The sequence below is a fragment of the Salarias fasciatus genome, chromosome 7 (genome assembly GCF_902148845.1).
Source record: "Salarias fasciatus chromosome 7, fSalaFa1.1, whole genome shotgun sequence".
Classification (NCBI taxonomy): Eukaryota; Metazoa; Chordata; class Actinopteri; order Blenniiformes; family Blenniidae; genus Salarias; species Salarias fasciatus.
The window spans coordinates 11,469,587-11,488,365 of NC_043751.1; the positions used below are offsets into that span (position 1 = coordinate 11,469,587).

At 44.0% G+C, this 18,779-nt stretch overlaps 1 protein-coding gene across 7 annotated transcripts in view; it reads left to right on the forward strand.

Moving 5' to 3' along the window:
* The window catches only part of srpk2 (SRSF protein kinase 2), a 58,330-nt gene extending 41,372 nt beyond the window's left edge, over positions 1-16,958 (forward strand). For 2 of the 7 annotated variants that reach the window (XM_030096912.1, XM_030096915.1), the window contains 14 exons: positions 1,961-2,069; positions 3,504-3,591; positions 3,966-4,053; positions 4,130-4,236; positions 4,689-4,854; positions 6,125-6,165; positions 6,701-7,025; positions 7,641-8,642; positions 10,203-10,303; positions 10,635-10,742; positions 10,885-10,954; positions 13,093-13,185; positions 13,462-13,554; positions 16,679-16,958. In XM_030096912.1, coding sequence (XP_029952772.1) covers positions 1,961-2,069; positions 3,504-3,591; positions 3,966-4,053; positions 4,130-4,236; positions 4,689-4,854; positions 6,125-6,165; positions 6,701-7,025; positions 7,641-8,642; positions 10,203-10,303; positions 10,635-10,742; positions 10,885-10,954; positions 13,093-13,185; positions 13,462-13,554; positions 16,679-16,863 — 2,576 coding nt within the window. In that variant the 3' untranslated portion in view covers positions 16,864-16,958. The remainder of the gene's footprint in view (positions 1-1,960; positions 2,070-3,503; positions 3,592-3,965; positions 4,054-4,129; positions 4,237-4,688; positions 4,855-6,124; positions 6,166-6,700; positions 7,026-7,640; positions 8,643-10,202; positions 10,304-10,634; positions 10,743-10,884; positions 10,955-13,092; positions 13,186-13,461; positions 13,555-16,678) is intronic. The other 5 variants (XM_030096913.1, XM_030096914.1, XM_030096917.1 and 2 more) reach the window with 5 other exon arrangements.
* The last annotated feature ends 1,821 nt before the right edge of the window (positions 16,959-18,779 follow it).

Here is an 18,779-nt window from a genome sequence, read left to right on the forward strand (position 1 = left end):
CACACACACACACACACACACACACACACACACACACACACACACACACACACACACACACACACACAACTTTGATTGCTTTCGTGGTAACAGCTGCAGGCTCTATTTATGAATGAACTAGTTAGTACTCCTTTATTAGTTTAATTCTTATTTCATGTGTTGGGACGTGTATTGCTTTTATTTTCTTTGTTTTCTTGTTCGCCGTCTATTGAACCGATGATTCCAGTTCAGCTAAAAAACAGCCTTGAGTTGCACTGCTCAGCTCTGCACATTAACAAGTGTCATTGCTGTGACAGTGATAGAAATACTCACACAGATAACGTCAGAAGTGGGGTGGGCTTCCCCGAAACCGGGGGATGCCTGACAGCTTCTTCAGGGGGGGTTGCAGCAGAGAACAAGCCATTATAAAAAGAGAGTATGGGGGTAAAAAAAAATCAATAATCTTATTAAAAACACAATTGCAGAACTGAATTTGAAGTGTCATCAGATAAACCACAGGTGTTACAGTGACCACAATTGCAGATTACGCCAGTTATCAGGACAGAAAGTATTTCAAATCAAAAGTCAGTAACTATCACAAGACGATTTGTGTTTTTTTGTTGTCTTTGGTTAACACGTGCGTTCATTTACCGTTCATTTTACAGTTGTGCTGTCTTAATGCTGATGTGTGCCCGACACTGAACAGGCCTGTCAGTGAAAAGAACAAACTGATCTCCGTCTTCCCTCTCAGTCCCCCTTAAACCTCACAACCAAAAGGAAGGCGTTAGATTACATCCTCAGGTTGCTGTTTTATTTATTCGAGTCAGTGCGAACTTATCGTTGTTTCCTGCTTCCCTTCCTGTTGTTCCATTTCTCAGTGTTAGATATTGTTTTTGAAGGTGTCATTAAAATAGCACGATATGCAGCGGCGGATTGTTTTGATCCATCTTTCATCCTAAGGTTTATGTTGAAGTAGGATATTTATTCGTACCGTAGAATCATGTTACTTTACTGTTTTGTGTGAAATAGAGACTGTTGTTATTGCTGTTATGTTTTTTTTTCTTTTTTATATTGATAAGCACTGTGAGTAAAGACAGTTTGTCCCCACCTGTAATGGAAGTCATTCAGCAGACGCATTCACACACGTCTCTCCCAGCAAGTAAAAAAAAAAGAAACCAATTATTATTTCCTAAGCTGTAACCAGCAAATGGAACATTTGTCTTCAGTTGTCTCCAAAACGAGCAGACTAATTGGTGGTGTTGAATCATCCCGTCCATAAACGTATTTGAGTTGGCAAAGCTTTCATACTGGATCCTCTTCCTGACACAAATTGGGCAGTTTGAGGTTAAGTCTCTGGTTCAGGGACCCACAACGATGAGCCGGGTTTGCGTTCGAATCCTCTTCCAGTAAAGCGTTTGCTCTGTGCCCTTGACTTCACTCATCATTCATTAACTATACTTCATTAAAATCATTGCCGGTTGATACCCAGTTTTTACATTATGATGTGGAGCTGATTAAAATGTGTTCAGTGGTGGAATAAATTATTCTAACCTTGAGAATTGCCTCTGCTTTTGCAGAGTAATTTAACAACACCGCAAATTACAGACTTAAATATGATCATAAAATGTGTTGAAGGAGGGTTTCGGCGAACTTGAACTCTATATTTAATGTAGCCAAAGGCAGAATTTATAAGAGACTATATTTTTGGTGTTTCATATGGTCACGATTTTGCAGCCATGATGAAGAAAAGTCAGAAACAAACACATCCAGCCTTTCAGATGTGTTTTTGAGAATGTTTTTCTGAGCTTTTCAGGGGCTTGATTGTTTCAATAACCGTCACCGTCCTCAGAACTCACGTTGTCTGTTTGACCTTCTTCTTCCTACGCTGCTGCTGCTGCTATACCTTCACCTCTTCGTCTCGAAAAAAAGACTGCGTGTCATTGACTGTAACCTTCATCATCTCCGTCTTCCTCTCGCTCAGGAGGGTACCATCCGGTGAAGATCGGGGATTTGTTCAACGGGAGGTACCATGTGATCAGGAAGCTGGGGTGGGGCCACTTCTCCACCGTATGGCTGTGCTGGGACATACAGTGAGTGTCTCTCTCTCTCAACACACACACACACACACACACACACACACACACACACACACACACACACAATCGTATAGTGTAGGCTTTCAGATCCTGCTTCATGTTTCCCTCATGCACAGAGACACTGAAGACACACACACTCCCCAGAAACACGTCATGACCCAGAAAGAGCACATACTGTCACACACACACATACACACACACACACACACACACACGCACGCTCCCCTCCTGCAGTCCTTCACGTCACCTTGCTCTCACGTCCACATATCACATAAACCACACACACCACACACACACACTTGTTGCCAGGATGGTACACATCCCTCTGCTATCAGCTGCCACCATCCATTCACACTATAATGTTATTTGCTGTGGTAACGCGGCAACCGAGGAGGATGGACGACCGTATCATCGACCCAGTGTCACCTTTCGCTGACGAGCACGCGCACGTGCACAAACTCATTTACTCACGTCGCCGGTGTTAATTACACTAATGGTGGTCATAAACTAGTGGATTGAAGTTGAGTTACCGTCGGCACTCGGTCACAATCTGTGGCAAATCCGGGCTTTTAACTCTGTGTAACTTAGAAGATGTAACTGTCTCATTTGCTTTTTTGTTATTTTTTTTATTGCATTTTCTCTCCTTTAGTTTTATTTATTTAAAACCATTAATCTCAAGAACAGTCAGGATCTTTGTGACGGGATGTTTTTTTTAATCAGACGCTGTTACTGAGTTCTGACGCTGGTGGCTGTGGAGTGAGGTCGAGAGCGACGTGTTACAATTTGGAGAATTCTCAAAGATGTGACTTAAAAAATAACAAAATCTCCCCAGAAAAGCATGTTAGGAAAGACTAAATAGAATAATTGCTTTTTAAAGTACTTTTTGGACTGTTTCATATTAAAAAAAACACAATGTTTTACTGTGCTTAATAATACAATAATACATGTTAAAAGGGAATCTCTTGCTTTTTTTGCATTTCTGATTACGTTCTCTTAAACATTTGGCCATCACAACCTCCTGGAGTATTGCTAACATATCAGGGATGAGTTGTACAGAATTACATAAATATATGACTGATGAATAAAGCGACAGAGAAGCAGGACGGGCAGTTCTGAACATCCAGCGAGACGTCGGTCGATCATGAAATGCGTGCGTGGGCTGTTTGAGAATACCGAGGTCTGTCGATACGGTATCATTTCATAAAGTTGAGATTGTTCCTCGGTGATGAAATGCCACTCGACTGATACATATGCATTTCCAGTGGCAGCGTGGGCAGTGTGAACAACAGCCTGTAGTGCTGGTTCATGCTTCAGCTCGTGGTAATTCCTATTTCCATCCCGTTAATCAGCGTCGCCGGCTCCAACGACTCGGTCCAAGTGAGTCAGAGCAAAGAAAAAGAGTGTATTTTTGTGTGTGCTGGGTTTCAGGGTGAAGAATTTTGTGGCGATGAAGGTGGTGAAGAGCGCCCAGCATTACACAGAGACGGCCCTGGATGAGATCAAGCTGCTGCGATGTGTGAGAATCTGATTAGTTTGACCTTTTCAGAGTTTGTTTCATGATGTGTTTTCCTTCTCATCACGCCTCTCTCTTTCCTCTTTTGTGTTCTAATTCCATTCTTTTTCTCTCACACCAGCTTTGTGTGTCTCCTCCATTCTGTCATCTTTCATTCTTTCCTTTCATTCACACCTCAGATTTTGTTTTTTCTCTCTTCAAACCAAACACTAAAGATGTGTTTGTCAGTTTCTTTTGTCTTCCTTTTCAGTCTTATTCAATCGTCTGATTCTTAGTCTTTCTGCATCTGTTTGTCTTTTTTGTACGTGCTTATTTTTTCCATCTCTATGTCATGCTTGCCTTGCTGACTGTGTCTTACTTCTCATCTTGTCCTCCAGGTGAGAGAGAGCGACCCCAGTGACCCCAACAAGGACATGGTGGTTCAGCTGATTGACGACTTCAAGATTTCCGGAGTCAACGGCATACGTATCCGAATTAAAAGCCAGTGCGCGTGCGTGACAAGAGTTATGACAGTGGAAGTCCTTGACTCCCCGTGTGTCAGATGTGTGTATGGTGTTTGAGGTGCTGGGTCACCACCTGCTGAAGTGGATCATTAAATCCAACTACCAAGGTCTGCCGCTGCCGTGTGTCAAGAGCATCATCAAACAGGTGAATTCGTACTTTACACCGAGAACTCAGCGGTGCTTTGCCCTGTTCACACTCCGGCACCGATGTTATTCTCAGAATCGGGTGTTGAGGCGCTTCTTTCTCACCTGATCGGCGTGTGAAGAGGTCGAGTCATTTCAGCCGCTGCCAGCGACTTGAAAGCCGAGCTTCAAGACGAGATGAAATTAAATGAGACTGTTCTCCGCTTTACTGTTGAGCCTCCAGACCTGGACAAATGAAAGACTCGGCGAAATAAAAACATCAACAGTTTCCTTTTCCTGCCCTCAGAAAAGAATTAGAAGAATGAGTAATCTGGCTCCCAGAAGAAATTAAAAATGGTTGAGGGGGGAAGTATCACAGAAGGAGATGAAGATGGTTTTATTTGAGCTTGGACGTGCTTCAGCTGAGAGCGATCGTCATAAAGAGCGTGTCTTTTTGTCTGTCTGTGTCTGCAGGTCCTGCAGGGTCTGGACTACCTCCATACGAAGTGTAAAATCATCCACACGGACATCAAGCCGGAGAACATCCTGATGTGCGTCGACGACGTGTTCGTCAGGCGCATGGCCATGGAGGCGACCGAGTGGCAGAAAGCCGGAGCTCCTCCGCCGTCGGGATCCGCCGGTGAGGACGCCAAAGCAATCCCAGTTTGTGTTTTCAAGATGCTGGATTATAATCTGTGGTGAAACCATAAGGATTACATTTGAAGTTCAATTTGAAGAAATGAGACGTCTTTAATAACTTTTTTCTCTGTTGTCTGTGATTCAGGTGAAATTCCAGTGCAGACAATAAAACCCACAGTCTTTTTAATTGGACTGTATTTACCATTTCAGGCCAACATCTGTATTATAGGTGCATAATTAGAGACCTGACTGTACTACTGGTTATGCTTAAAGTTTTTTTTTTTTTTTTTTTACATTTTTAACATTTACCCTTGTTTTTGTCTCAGTGAAAACTGTCAAACCAAATAACTATCCATTACTAAGAAGCAGTACATTTTTAAACCTTCAAAACTTCAAAGAAATCATTTACATCCGTGCATTTACTTCTTTTTAATTGTAAAGTTTTGAGGTTCATATCAAACTTTATTATATTTGGTGAAGTTTGAATGGATTTATTCAAACTGTGTCTACATGTAGAAACTATAGACGACAGCTGATAAGTGGAATGAATCTCATGATATCCAAAGGTTTTTTTTTCCCATCCTATTTAATACTGAACTGTTTCACAAAAAGAATTTTTGTACCTCCTCGGTTGCTTCCTTTTCAGTATTTCACAGAGACAGTTCTGTCTTCTTTTTTCCTTCCATCACTTGTAACCAAGTTCCTCCACTGCAGAAGAGAAATCCTTTAAAGAAATGTTCTCGCCGAACTCAGCCTGAACCTTGTCCTCTCAGTGAACCCCGAGCCCCCCTTGAGTCAGCTGTCAATTCCTTGCATCAGCCAGTGGCGTCGTTTTGAGCCTTGGGGTAACCAATTATACAGCTTACGTGTGCAACGTCGGGCGCAGAACCATCAACTGTCAAAACAAGAGGGGTCCGGGGCGACCCAATCCGTCTGTGATCAGAGACGCTAAACAAATATGTCTATTATTGACTGTTTTCTATTTCTGTTCTCCCTGGGAAGAAGGAAAAAAGATGTTTGAGTAAGAACTAAATATGTAGCACATACATTAGGGCTCTCTGTATTCTCTTTTACTCTAAATAATGAGTGCATGGTCTACAAAGGACAGGCTGTTCTGCATTTTTCACCTACAGATTGAGTGTGTATCCAACAGGAAGTGTCCAGACTCAGTCTGCTCCCTGGTAAAAACAGCCTGTGAGCTGTCTGTCAGCGGATTGATGTGGGTGAAACTTCAGTGTCTGATTCCTGTTGTGTTTCTTTCTGTCTGTCAGTTAGCACAGCGCCCCAGCTCAAACCGGTGAGTACAACAGATGTGAGTATGAAATGAGAGCTATGCACACACACACAAACATAATCCACACACACACACACACACACACACGCAAGCACATTAACACAAAGTGAGACACACGTAAAGTGAATGATTAACCATTAAGACTTTGAAGAAACCCTCAAAGTGGAAACACTGGGCGCAGGGTTAAATGTCAGAAAATGATTTTAAATCAATTAAAATACATTTGTGGATAAATACGTGCTAATGTTGAAGCAAAATGACAAAAACCTGAAGTTTGAATGATGCTGCAGCTGTTAAAGATGCAGAGAATGAACTGAGTGCATCACAATCATGAAAAGAAATCAGCATTATTAGCTTATTTTAGAACACTTATTCCTCAATTGACACGCAAGACACCTGATTAATACATTTTGAGCTATTCCTGATAGCTTTATATGTACTTATCAATCATAAACCACCAATCAAATCCATTCCAAACCATTGATTTCTTGAATTCCTTCCTTTCGTTTGTGTGTTTTGCTTCCTTGTGACTTCCCCTCTTTTCCCCTCCCAGGTGGGAAAGATCTCCAAGAACAAGAAGAAGAAGCTGAAGAAGAAGCAGAAGCGGCAGGCCGAGCTGCTGGAGAGGCGGATGTTGGAGATTGAAGCCTTGGAGAGAGAGGCGGAGATCAGGGAGGAGCGAGCCAAAGAGGGGGGGGAGAAAGAGGGAAGCAAACACAACCAGTCCTCACAGCTGCAGCAGCCGCCGGCGCCGGTGGGGCCCAGCATGGCCCTGGGAGAGAGCGACGACGACGACGACGATGACGAGGAGGACGGGGAAGAGGAGGAGGAGGAGGGAGGCGAAAAGGAGAGGCCCATCAGGTTGACGAATCACACATGTGAGTCCTGAGAGGATTTTCCGATGAGAGCTGCTGAAGAGGATTGAGTTTTTTTTTTTTCATGAATTGACATTATTTGTGTTAGTTTTGCTGGTGCCAGTCAGGTGTTCTGGTTATTCTCTGGATGACCCACTTCCACACTTTAATTTAGAATATAGGAAACTTACACTGGCTTGATGGACAATTCTCGCTATTAAATTAACCGGTTAAAATGTAGTTTGTTTTTTGGGTTTGTCTAAAGCGGAGCGGTGGCTCTTATAGGTCTTTATCATGAGCGAACATGTGGAGTGTGTGTGCAGCTTTGTGTAGTCTGGCGGTGAATGAATAGGACGTGGATTGGCTCCAACCGCTCAACCCACACTAGTCCAACTCAGCAAGGGAGGCTGGGTTGATTCACAAAAAATAATAATAATAAAAAGAACCCAGCATCTTTCTCCGTCTCCCTCCTCCACGCTCCGTCTCTTTCATTCTCGTACGCTTATGCGTTTCCCTCTTTTATTCTCCTTTCCCGCTCTTCTTCTCTCTGCCCACACGGCCTTTGATTGTGCGTACTGTATATCTCCTTCCCACCCGCTTCCTGCCTTCACTGTTTTCGCTATCCCTGCTCCGTCTTAGGTGCAGCGCCTCCCCAGGAGCAGAGTGAGGCGCCCAGCATCGCTAATGATGACCCCGATGAGGGGGTGGAGGAAGAGGCGGAGGAAGAGGAAGACGAGGAGCCCACGCCCGTCGCCGAGAAAGACACCCCCATTCCCCCAACTTCAGAAGAACCTAACGGCAATCCAGCACAAGCAGGGGTAGAAGAGCAGGAAGAGGAGGCGGAGGAGGAGGAGGAGGAGGATGGGGTACAACAACAAGAGGAGGAGGAGGAGAAGGTGGAGGAACTGAAAGGGACAGAAGATGAGAATGAGGAGGTGGTGACAGAGGAGAAGGTGGAGGAAGAGGAGGAGGAAGGGGGGGAGGACCATAAGACGGAGACGGAGGAGGAAGCGGCAGAGGAGCCAAAGACTGAGAACAAGACGGAGGAGGAGGAGGAGGCGGCGGCGGTGGAGGAAGAGAACCCCAAAGAGCAGGACGGGGACGAGGAGGAGGAGGAGGAGGAGGAGGAGGAGGATGAGGAGGACGATGATGAGGAGGAGGAAGAAGATGAGGAGGATGAAGAGGACGAGGACACGACCACCGACCTCCTCACGGAGAACACCTCCCCCGTCAAGCCCCAGAACAACAAGACCAACTCGGCCAAGACCAACGGCCACGTGCTGCTGGGCTCCGAGGTCCTGAAGCCCAACCCCGGCACTCCGCCGCCGCCTTCGCCCACCCCCGAGCCGCTGCTCTGCCCCCTGGTGGAGTCCGAGCTCAGCTACACCGACAGGGACAACTCTCTCAGCTCCGGCTACGAGATGTACAACGGCGAGGTGAGCGAGCCGGCGCTGACCAACGGCTCCAGCGAGCAGCACCAGGGCCGGATGCCGCTCTTCCCCGACCTGCCCCTGGACCCCGAGCCGGGAAACCCCGTCCCCGTGGGGACGGCCGACATCGGGGCGGGACCGCTACCCAACAGCCCCTCTGCAGACCGCAGCCGCACCGTGTCGTCCTCCAGCACGGGAGACACACCCAAAGGTGAGACGGCAGCTACATTTCACACGCTCACTGCCGCTGCAGTATTGATCGCTGTTCCGACACACAGGTGTTCAATAAAATTCGAACTTTGAGGACACTTGGAAAGCATCTCCACATTATGCGGGTTGTACAATTTGGCAGGGCGCACGTCGTGCAGCAGGAGGTCACGGCTGCTGGAGAGATGCCACGGAAGCTGCTCCTGGGCTGGAATAACGAGCCTCATGCAAGAAGCGCTCCGTTCATAAATCATGCCAGATTCACCAATTTTATCACATTTTCAATCTTCCCTCAGACTCAGACAAAAATTTTGCCCAATTAGTCTGCTGATATTCAAGGTCTTTATCAAAAGTAATAAGTTTTCCATTTCTCTGAAGCAAATTTCAGTGAGGAAAAAAAAATGACATATTGTGATTCTGTATCCTGATTAGCTCTATAATTCAAATGAAGTGATGTGTATTCATAAAATATTATCTCACAGTTCATTTAGAAGTGTGATTACTTTTGGATAAAACTTCAATATCAAATATGGACATGCCATTTCAGTTCAGTTGCAGTGCAGCCAACGCGCAACACAACAAAACAACTGTAGATTTGCAGCAGAAATTATGTTTTCTTTTTTCTTTTTTTTCTTTTTTTTTTTTGTGGTCTCCATTACCAGGACGTTTGTAGCTGAACTGGTAAAACTGTCTTTGATATCTGACAAGTAGTGGAGCTTGTTTTGCCTTTTAGGGAATAACCGAGACGATTACATTGCAAACCCATAACTCCCATAAACACACTGAAATCCATCATGCTCGAAGGTCATGATAGGTGCTCAGGTTATCTGAAGTGACACAGAAATATTGTTCCATGAAGTCCGAAGCTTGAACAGGGTAGCTGGTTTACCACACGTTTAAAAGAAATTCATGTTGTTTTTCCTGTAATTGAGACTTTTTTTAAACTACTTAATAGTTCTTAGTATCGGAATGCTTTAGAAAATGTATACTTCTCCCTTGGGGGAGCATCAGGTGTTACCTCACTGTTAAAGAGCAGCAGAACTGTGTGACCCGCTGTGTCAAAACTTTAAACAATTTTCTCTTCATCAGGTTGTGTTCATGTTCTCAATAAGCAAATGACTTCAGGGTTTTGTTTGAAAAATAATTTTGATGTGCATATTAGTGATTCCTTTTAAACATATATTCACAAAAAAAGGGTTAAAAATTAAGTCAAGTCTAAAGTAAATGCACATATTAACTCAAAAATTGTCACTGTGTATCACCTCTGGTTTGGTATTTAGTATCACCTCTAATCAACCGACAACATTCACTTTAAATCATTAACTTGGATACCGAAGTTTTAACTGTAACGTTATCTCAGGTTCTTCAGAGTTCAATAAATATAAACAAGCTGCAAACAGAACTTGTTCTGAAATGCACCCTTTTGTTTTTTAACCGAATCATCTGCTTCAGGTTGGTTTTCCTCCTCTGTGAGTGTGCTGTTTAACGTCAGTGCCCGGTAAACATGACGGCTTGTTTGTTTCCCTGTTTTCACTTCACACTATTTCTCCTGTTCTCCCTCCAGTCAGGGCCAGAGCCGCAGACCTCCTGATCAACCCTCTAGACCCTCGCAACGCCGAATCCATTCGAGTCAAAATCGCTGATCTTGGAAATGCCTGCTGGGTGGTAAGACTCCACGTTCCTCACACACAGAGTACAGAGGAGAGACGTTTACTTATCATATGTTATTTGAGCCGGGAACTGGCCCCGGGACCCTTTTTATTTAGTTCACAGCAATCACATGACAATAAACAAGTAACATTGTTACTGCTGTCAGAGTCCAGAAGAGGGATATCAACCAAGAGACGGATAAAGAAAAAACTCTATTCATGCAATAATTTGCCTTAAAACCATGAACTCTTTTTTTTTTTCCAAGTGATAAAATTCAGTTGTTCATAAATCTTATTCCACTGATCTGATATAAATCCAGAAAGCTGCCTTCTCCTCCTGTCTGCAGCACAAGCACTTCACGGAGGACATCCAGACCAGACAGTATCGCTCCATTGAGGTCCTGATAGGAGCCGGGTACAGCACTCCCGCTGACATCTGGAGCACTGCGTGCATGGTGAGCAGAACACACACACACACACACACACACACACACACACACACACACACACACACACACACACATACACTCGTGTGTGTGTGTAATTACCCACATGTGACACACCGTGAACAAAAGGAGCACACTTGTTTCCTTGCAGGCGTTTGAGCTCGCCACTGGAGATTACCTGTTTGAGCCCCACTCTGGAGAGGACTACTCCCGGGATGAGGGTGAGCATCAGAACCTGTTCCACACACACACAGAAAATGACAGTTTTTTTAAATAATGACATCAGCTGTGACTGTTTTTATAACGTAATGTGAATGTTAATTTGAAATTGAGCAATAAGTCCTGATGATCAAGTATAAGCAAAGTGTCTTAAATAGTTCACTTCACACTTCTTCTCCATTGTTCAGATGAACTGGTGACAGACGTCAGGTCCTTGTTTTGATTTTAGATGTTACCGTATAAATTTGACTGAATGAAGGCCTGTTTCCAATTGCATTTTTACATTTTTCAATAAAAAACTAAGACGTCATTAAGAACGAAGGAAAATAGTTAGGTAGATTTCAATAGAGTTTGGTTGTATGACTAAATTTACATATATGTATAATAGAGAGTGTAATGTTAGAGAGACAGTGACAGCCGGCAGAGGACCAGGCTTCTGATCCATCTGACAGATTTCCCAGATCTCTTCTCTCATACTATTTGTTGAAGCTGCTGCTTTTGTCTCTTTAATAGTAATTATGCAGTTGTCAATATTGGAAACAAGTGTTTTGTTTTTATTCTGTTGACAATCCTCCATTGTTAAATCTACTTTTGAGTCATCACACTCAGGTGGAAAACTATTCGGAATGCCTCAGAATGTAATGAGTTTAGTAAATGTCCAAAATATGAGTGTGGCACACTTTTAAATAAACTGTATCAACTATCCAGCACATGTGACGTCTTCTGCCGATGTATCTGAACAACGGAGAAAAACTGTGCGAAGAAAAAGTCTTGGAAGTGGATAGAAATGATTCCCAAAGTGAGATTAGATTCAAGTACAGCCTTCCCTCTCCCCAAACCCTCCTATCCACTGTCAGCTGTCCTTTAATTCTGCTGCTATGCCTCCACTCATTCCCACCCTGCTGTTCACTCAAATCTTCTCATCGAACGCTGTAAGACCGACAGAGACATTCGGTGTTCAGGCAGCTTCTGCTGATGCACCTTCTGCTCCGTGCAGAGCCAGTGAAACCCTGAAAGCAGTGTTTTCATGATGTGGCACCGTGTGTGTCTATCGAAATGAGGTGATAGATTTTTTTCCCGTTCCAGTGGAATAGAAATAAATAGCATTTCAGACAAATGTTTACTCAGTTAGTCCTGTTTCTGGTAATGAATGGGATGGAAATGTAATGAAGACATTACAACTGCAAATTAAGTAAATCCTGTGTCTCTATAGGGAGCTATCCACCTGACAAGCCATTTTATTGGCTGTTGATCCCAACACTGTTAACAACAAAATATTCAATGTAAAATTTGTCAGGAAGCTGGATATTAACCAAATTTGTCAAAGAGCTCCAGAGAAAATTGACAGCTCTGCTTTCATTTGATTTTAATAACAATTTATTATACGTTTATTTGGTGTGTTGTTTCCAATCTGCTGGCAAAGTGGTTTTAACCTCTATAAACATCGGATGAATTTTAACTCTCTACAATACAAATAATTCAGCTGAAGGCTCGACCCAGAGAAATTGGTCGCTTTACTTTTTCCTTGTACTTGTAGTTAGAGTTCATCCACCAATCATTCTCATTAATCTATGATCTGGAATCACACAACACGTCCATTTTCATCCATCTCTTCATCTCAACTTCATCTCTTTGAAACGTGAATATTGTGCATGCTTTTCTTTTGGGTCTGTTTATGTCATTCCCATGTGTTTCATTCAGGCCAGGGTCGTCTTCATTGTTAAATTCTGTTTCACAGAGAGGCTGAGTTAAAGACTCAGCTCGTTCATTTAAAAGAACTCTGAATGCACATCATGTTTCTTCATTTCTTGTCGTCACCCCTGCTGTGGAGGCACAGCTCACTAACACAGGTGTTTCTCCTTTACTATCTGTGACTGTCTCTCTTTTCCTTCCTCTTCCCTTTCTTTTTATCCCACCCCGTGATCCCTCACTCCCTTCCCTTGTTTCTGTTAACTATCCTTGTCCACATTATTTATTTTCTCCATCTCTCTCTCTTTTTTTTTAAAAAAATATTTCCCTTTTTTTCTTGGCCTTGCCATTTATTTCTCTGTCTTCGATTCTTCTCCCTTCTTATTTGGGTTTTCCCACGCCTCCTCCCGGCCCCCGGCCCTCCCTCCCACCCCCCCTCTCTCCTCCGTAGACCACATAGCCCACATCATAGAGCTGCTGGGCTGTATTCCGAGGCACTTTGCGCTCTCTGGAAAATATTCCCGGGAGTTCTTCAACAGAAGAGGTAGCGCTGGCCAGAGAGCTGCAGGGACTGGGACACACAGTTGCCCAAGGAGGGCTGCAATTATGGAAACTCCCATTCTTTTTAAAAGCATCAACAGATCGGCCTTTTGCTTAAAAACGAGTGAAATCATGGCATCAGTGTGTGTGTGTGTGTGTGTCCACGGCGTACCTGAAGGCAGCGGTGTGTGCCAGTCCCCATCCAGCCAGTGTCTGTGCGTGTCGATGCGTGTGCATGCTGTAATGCTGTTCCCTCTGTGATGTATGTGGTGGTGGGCAGACCACATCGCTCTGATCATGGAGCTCCTTGGGAAGGTCCCACGCAAAGTGGTCGCTGCCGGGAAGTACAGCCGAGAGTTTTTCTCCAAGAAAGGTAAACGACACCACGGTCGGAGGCTGCCGAGGCGTGCAGGGGGGCGGGGCTTCGACCCCAGAGGTAGCCGTAGCGCCGCAGGAGCTCGGCAGTGGTAGAGACAGCTGGATCAGGCAGTGGTGCATGCTGGGGTAGCACGGTTTGAGCTCCATATCTCGCATCGAGTCAGGTGAAGGTAAGTTTTCCAGTCAGAGCAGATTCAACAGCATCGTTTCAAAAGCATCAAACTGATTTTTTTAATGAGAATTTCTATCAGATCAGAATTTATACTAAAAGTAATCAAGATTAGGGTTTTTTTTAAATTGCCAAATACAATTATATTCTATATAATGAAAAATGATTTGAATATCCACAACTGTTAAAATCTGACTAAATTATAACTGAAAATGAACCAAATTTCACAAATTGTAAATTTACTATCATGTTTAATAGTGGAAGCATTTTCACCAAATTACTGACACTGTATTACTTATTTAAAATCAGTGGAATTTCAAATGTTTTTGTCCTAATTTTTAATTATCAAAGTGCTGTTTGCAAAATGACTTATATTACTGTACTCTAGTCCATAACCAATAATATGTGTCAATATTTCTGAGATAAATGTGGGAAGAGAGAGATTGGTGTCGCATTCAGCTCCGAGAAAAGAAGGACACTCACTTCACACAGATGTTCAAGTCTTAAAGAGTTCAACAGACTCTGATAAACCAGTGCAGTGGTAGATCAATCAACAGATCCGCTTTAGTATTAAAACACTGAATCTTTAAACAAAATCAAATGTTTTGAGCTCATAAAAGCAATGCAGGAGATTTCTAACACATTTTCATTTCTGTGAACTAAATTAAGTGAAGTTCAGTGAGGGCTTGTGATGACTGCAACTCACCAATTGATCCTCAAACTCCTGCAAAGCCCTCAAGGTATTCTGAGAAGTCTGATGCAAATTCCTTTAGGCGTCTGTCGCAGCCCAGTGAGATAGCGCATCAAGACACAGTCCTGTCGTAGCGTATATATTTGCGTAAGTCTTCACCTCAGTGTGTCACACACCTCTCTGATTCTGCCGGGTAAGTGTGTGTGTATGGGTTTGATACAGCCAATAACCTTTGCACTCTTTCATTTATTCTCTTTTGAGTTTGTCTCGTTCTACTTTCCTTTTTTGCTCATACATTCTTCATAATGTGTCATGAGACCTGAATATTCCGCCTTTGATGTTGTCTCTATCCAAGGTCTGAGCCTGCACTTGATGTCTCAATGTTCTCCCTTTTATCTCTCGGCGCTCTGTTAATCTGGCCTGACTCTCTGGCTGCGTCTCTCTGGGCTCCTCCTGCCCGCTCTGAAGCCGTCGGCTGCGTGGAGCAGTTCTATCAGCCTTTCTTTCAAGCTTGCGTTTTTTTTAATTTTTTTTTATTGAACTTTAGAGAGAGGAAACAGCACCTGCCGAAACTCGCACACATACTCCAACTAATATGTAAACCGTGATGTTATTTGTGGCTAATATATTAATATCAGTGTTAGAAATCACATTACATTGTGAAGGAATTATTGATAAATGGTTTCATTTCCACATCTTGTGTTCACTCGTCAGTGCTGAGGAAAGACGGGTTACCATGGCAGCCGCGGTTTGAACCGGACCTTCGGTCTTGATCGCTCCCGTCATTAATCATTCCCTCGCTCTTTTCTCTCCCCTCTGTCAGACTTGTACATCCAACCAGCCGTTTTCCTCCTCTTTTGAATAATGCACATCTTCCTCTGCCTGTCTATTTCTATTACCTCCCTGTCGGTCTCTCACACTCCGATCCAGCGGGCTCCTGCCGAGACTCTCCCTCCGTGGTGACAGCTCCTCACTGATTAGCAAACCTTCAAACAGTGGAGGTGAAGTAATGAGTGAAATCGGCTGTCAGCTGGCTGGAGTCTGCATGACGGCAAACCCTGCGGTACCTGATTTAAATGGCCAGTTCACCCAAATATGACAAATACCAAACTTTCATTGTTTTAGGAACGCATGTTCCTGCAGAATTGCTGAAGGCACCTTGAATAATTATGTTTACCTTCACTGTGCCGTATGTGAGTGGAGGCAGGAATCTCATGGATATTTAAACTGCAGCTGCTGAATATCTGGATGCCACTAGAGGTAAAAGATGTTTTGTATTTTTCTTATTGTCAACAAATCCCCCAAAAACTGACCAAATCTTACATTACAACAGTCATTTCTTTGATTTCACAGTTATTTGAGTAATACAGCACTTTAAAGCAGTGGTTTTAAACTGTGAGGATGTCGGAAAGCCTTTGGGAAAGCATTTTGACAGTTTTTTTTTTTTTAAATTTAAAATTCATATGAAAAGAAATGTTGAAGGGAAGGATGGAAAAAGGTACAATATGAAGACGTACCAGATATTTCAAATTGATAGCATATCACTACTGCCTGTATGTTCCAACTTGCTTAACTTGAAAACAAGTGAATCTTAACATTAAACCAAAAATGGGGGTGTAGGAGGACACAACATGGCCCAAACTCTAAATAGAGGCTCTTCCTTTCACTCTTTAGAAACCTCTGCTTTAAAAGGTAACTCTCAAAACGTGATTTCCAAAAATATCACTAATTCAATATACAAATACACGTTTGGTTGGAGGATAGAAGGTCTTTGGATGCGAGATTAAATTTGACAATGGTGTTAGTTTTAAAGGGATAATTTGGATTATCTGAAGTTGGGTCGGTGTCTCGTATTTATTAGTTGACTCCTAGCTTCAGGTTACCGAAGCAGACAGCTGTTCTTGTCCTTTGTCTGATGGCAAAAGGACTTATTTTTTTGTCAATTAAATTTGAACATTTGACAGAGCCTGATGCAAATGTGACCATTTTTTTCAAGATACTTGATTTTTTGTCTAGTCAACTACACCATTTCAGTGAATCCAGCGTTTTATCTCTTCTGTTATTTTGTTCATTAGTTGAAAAATACTAGAAGTTTGTGGGATTCCTTGAAAATGAGAAAAAGAATCAAGTAAAAACACCAATTTTAATCATTAAGAAGGGAATGTGATTTGTGTGAACTGGCCCTTTAAAACACTGCCGCCTTGCTCTCCTCGGGCGTTGTGGTGCGTTCACTGACTCGGCTCATTGTGGCGCCTGCAGGTGAGCTGCGGCACATCACCAAGCTGAAGCCGTGGTCCCTGTTCGACGTGCTGGTGGAGAAGTACGGCTGGTCGCACGAGGACGCCGGCCACTTCACCCACTTCCTCCTGCCCATGCTGGAGATGGTCCCCGAGAAGAGGGCCTCGGCCGGCGATTGCCTCAACCACCCCTGGCTCAACTCGTAGCCGCAAACATCGGATCAAACCCTCCTCCTCTTGTCCCTTCAACAGTTAGCCCAAACATCACCCCCTGGCGGCGGCCCTTGGAACCACAATGAGGAGAGGAAGCTGGAGACAAAGACGGTCCAAGGCGAGAAAGACTTCCTTCCTGCCTTGCTCTTCGTGCCCATCACACATTTACCCGTCATGGCTTCAATCCTCTCATCTGTTCCCCAGAGGAATGTAAAGATAAGCTCGCGAAGACACCGTGACCGTGTCTTCCTCAACATCTCCCCTCAAGAATTGGATAATTTCCGGATGGATGCTGCTCGGAAGGGAAAAGTCAGGCGCTCTCTTCTGTCGTCAAGATGTCAGCCATTCTCATGCGTCCATCACTTCCTGATTCTTAGTTAAACTCGTTGGGATCCCGACGCGGGCCATCGACAGCTGCCGATCTTTCCAGTAACGTGAAGGAAATGTCAGCGTCTAGCCTTTGCTGCAGATCCGACGACCCAGAGCTTCATCTGCCGTGACCTTTACACAGCAGGGGGGGGGCGGACAAGTGTGTGTTGCTGTGTATGAGAATGAGCAAATGTGCCTGTGCTCAAGATCTGCCAACACACACCTTTCTCCTCCCTTAATCAGTCCACCACCCCCCCTCCTCGGTCTTGGAAGGAAAAACCCATGCAACAAACGAAAAGTTTACACCCTGATATCTTCCAAGAATCCAGCTCCCGAAAGCCGTCCTCACCTGTTGTGTTCCCCGCATCGCCCCGACTCCAGTAGACGCTCCGGATGAGAGGCGGGGGGGGGGCTTGAGGCAGGGAGGGGGGCGCCACCACGGAGACCCGGAGGGCAGCCAGTCCTCCAGGGGTCACCACACTGACAGAAACTCAGCTACGGTGCAGCAAGTAAAGCAATCAGTTCCACACGGAGGAGGACCGCTTGGTCTGTTCAGACTGATTTTAAACTGCATGGAGAGAGACGGACGGATCAGCATGAAGGGATTTGACAAACGAACAAACGGATGCTTCGGTTAGTTAGTGCAATCCGCTGGTTTTCTTTCTGGTTTCACCACATCTCTTCAACGTTCTGTTAGAAAGAACTGCGTTAGGATATTTTGGTGCCACCCTCTAATGAAGAATACTATTTTACAGTCCCTTCTCCGTCATCTTTTTGACATTCCTGAACCCGTCGTCCAACGTAATTCCTGACTTTAATTCCCCCCCCCCAAGTACTGCTTATTCCTACTGTGACGCGTTTACCAGGTCCTGGTTGGTACTACTCCCTCCCCGTCTGCCCTTTAGAGGAACCTTTTGTTTTTTTGTTTTTTTGTCCCTGAGCTTCTCCAGAACGGTGATGGTCACACGGAGGTTGCACTTGTCTTTGTAGATGTCCTTCAGGGATTTGAAACATTTGTACATAAAACTGAGATTTGGCAACACAGAAAAGCGACTGTGGACAAAGCTTCGACACACAAACATCATTCCAAAAAAAAAAAAAAAAAAAAAAGAGGAAGAAGAAAGAAAACAAAGAAATCCAGAGGCTGTTGTTGGCAGAACTTGACTTCCTCTGATGTAGTGGAAGTCGGGGACGAGCCCCCCCCCCCGTGGCTCCCACCACGGAGGAATGTCCAGACTGAACTGTGCCACCTGGTGGCCGATTGAGAGTACTGCACCGCCGCTGCTCTCAGTGCCAACTGTTCCACTTTATCTCTCCACCTAATCTCTATTTCTCTGTGACACACATACATACACACACACACACACAGACACACAACTCGCATCATCACAATTAGTCCAGTTGCCTATTTTTCGCAATAAATGGAAAAAAAGATGAGTATAAGTAAATGGTGAGATATTTTTAAAAACTATTTAATTCATTAAAAAAAAAATAGGAAAAAAAGAAAACAACTTTTCTCTGGTTGTTGTGACCGTGACAAA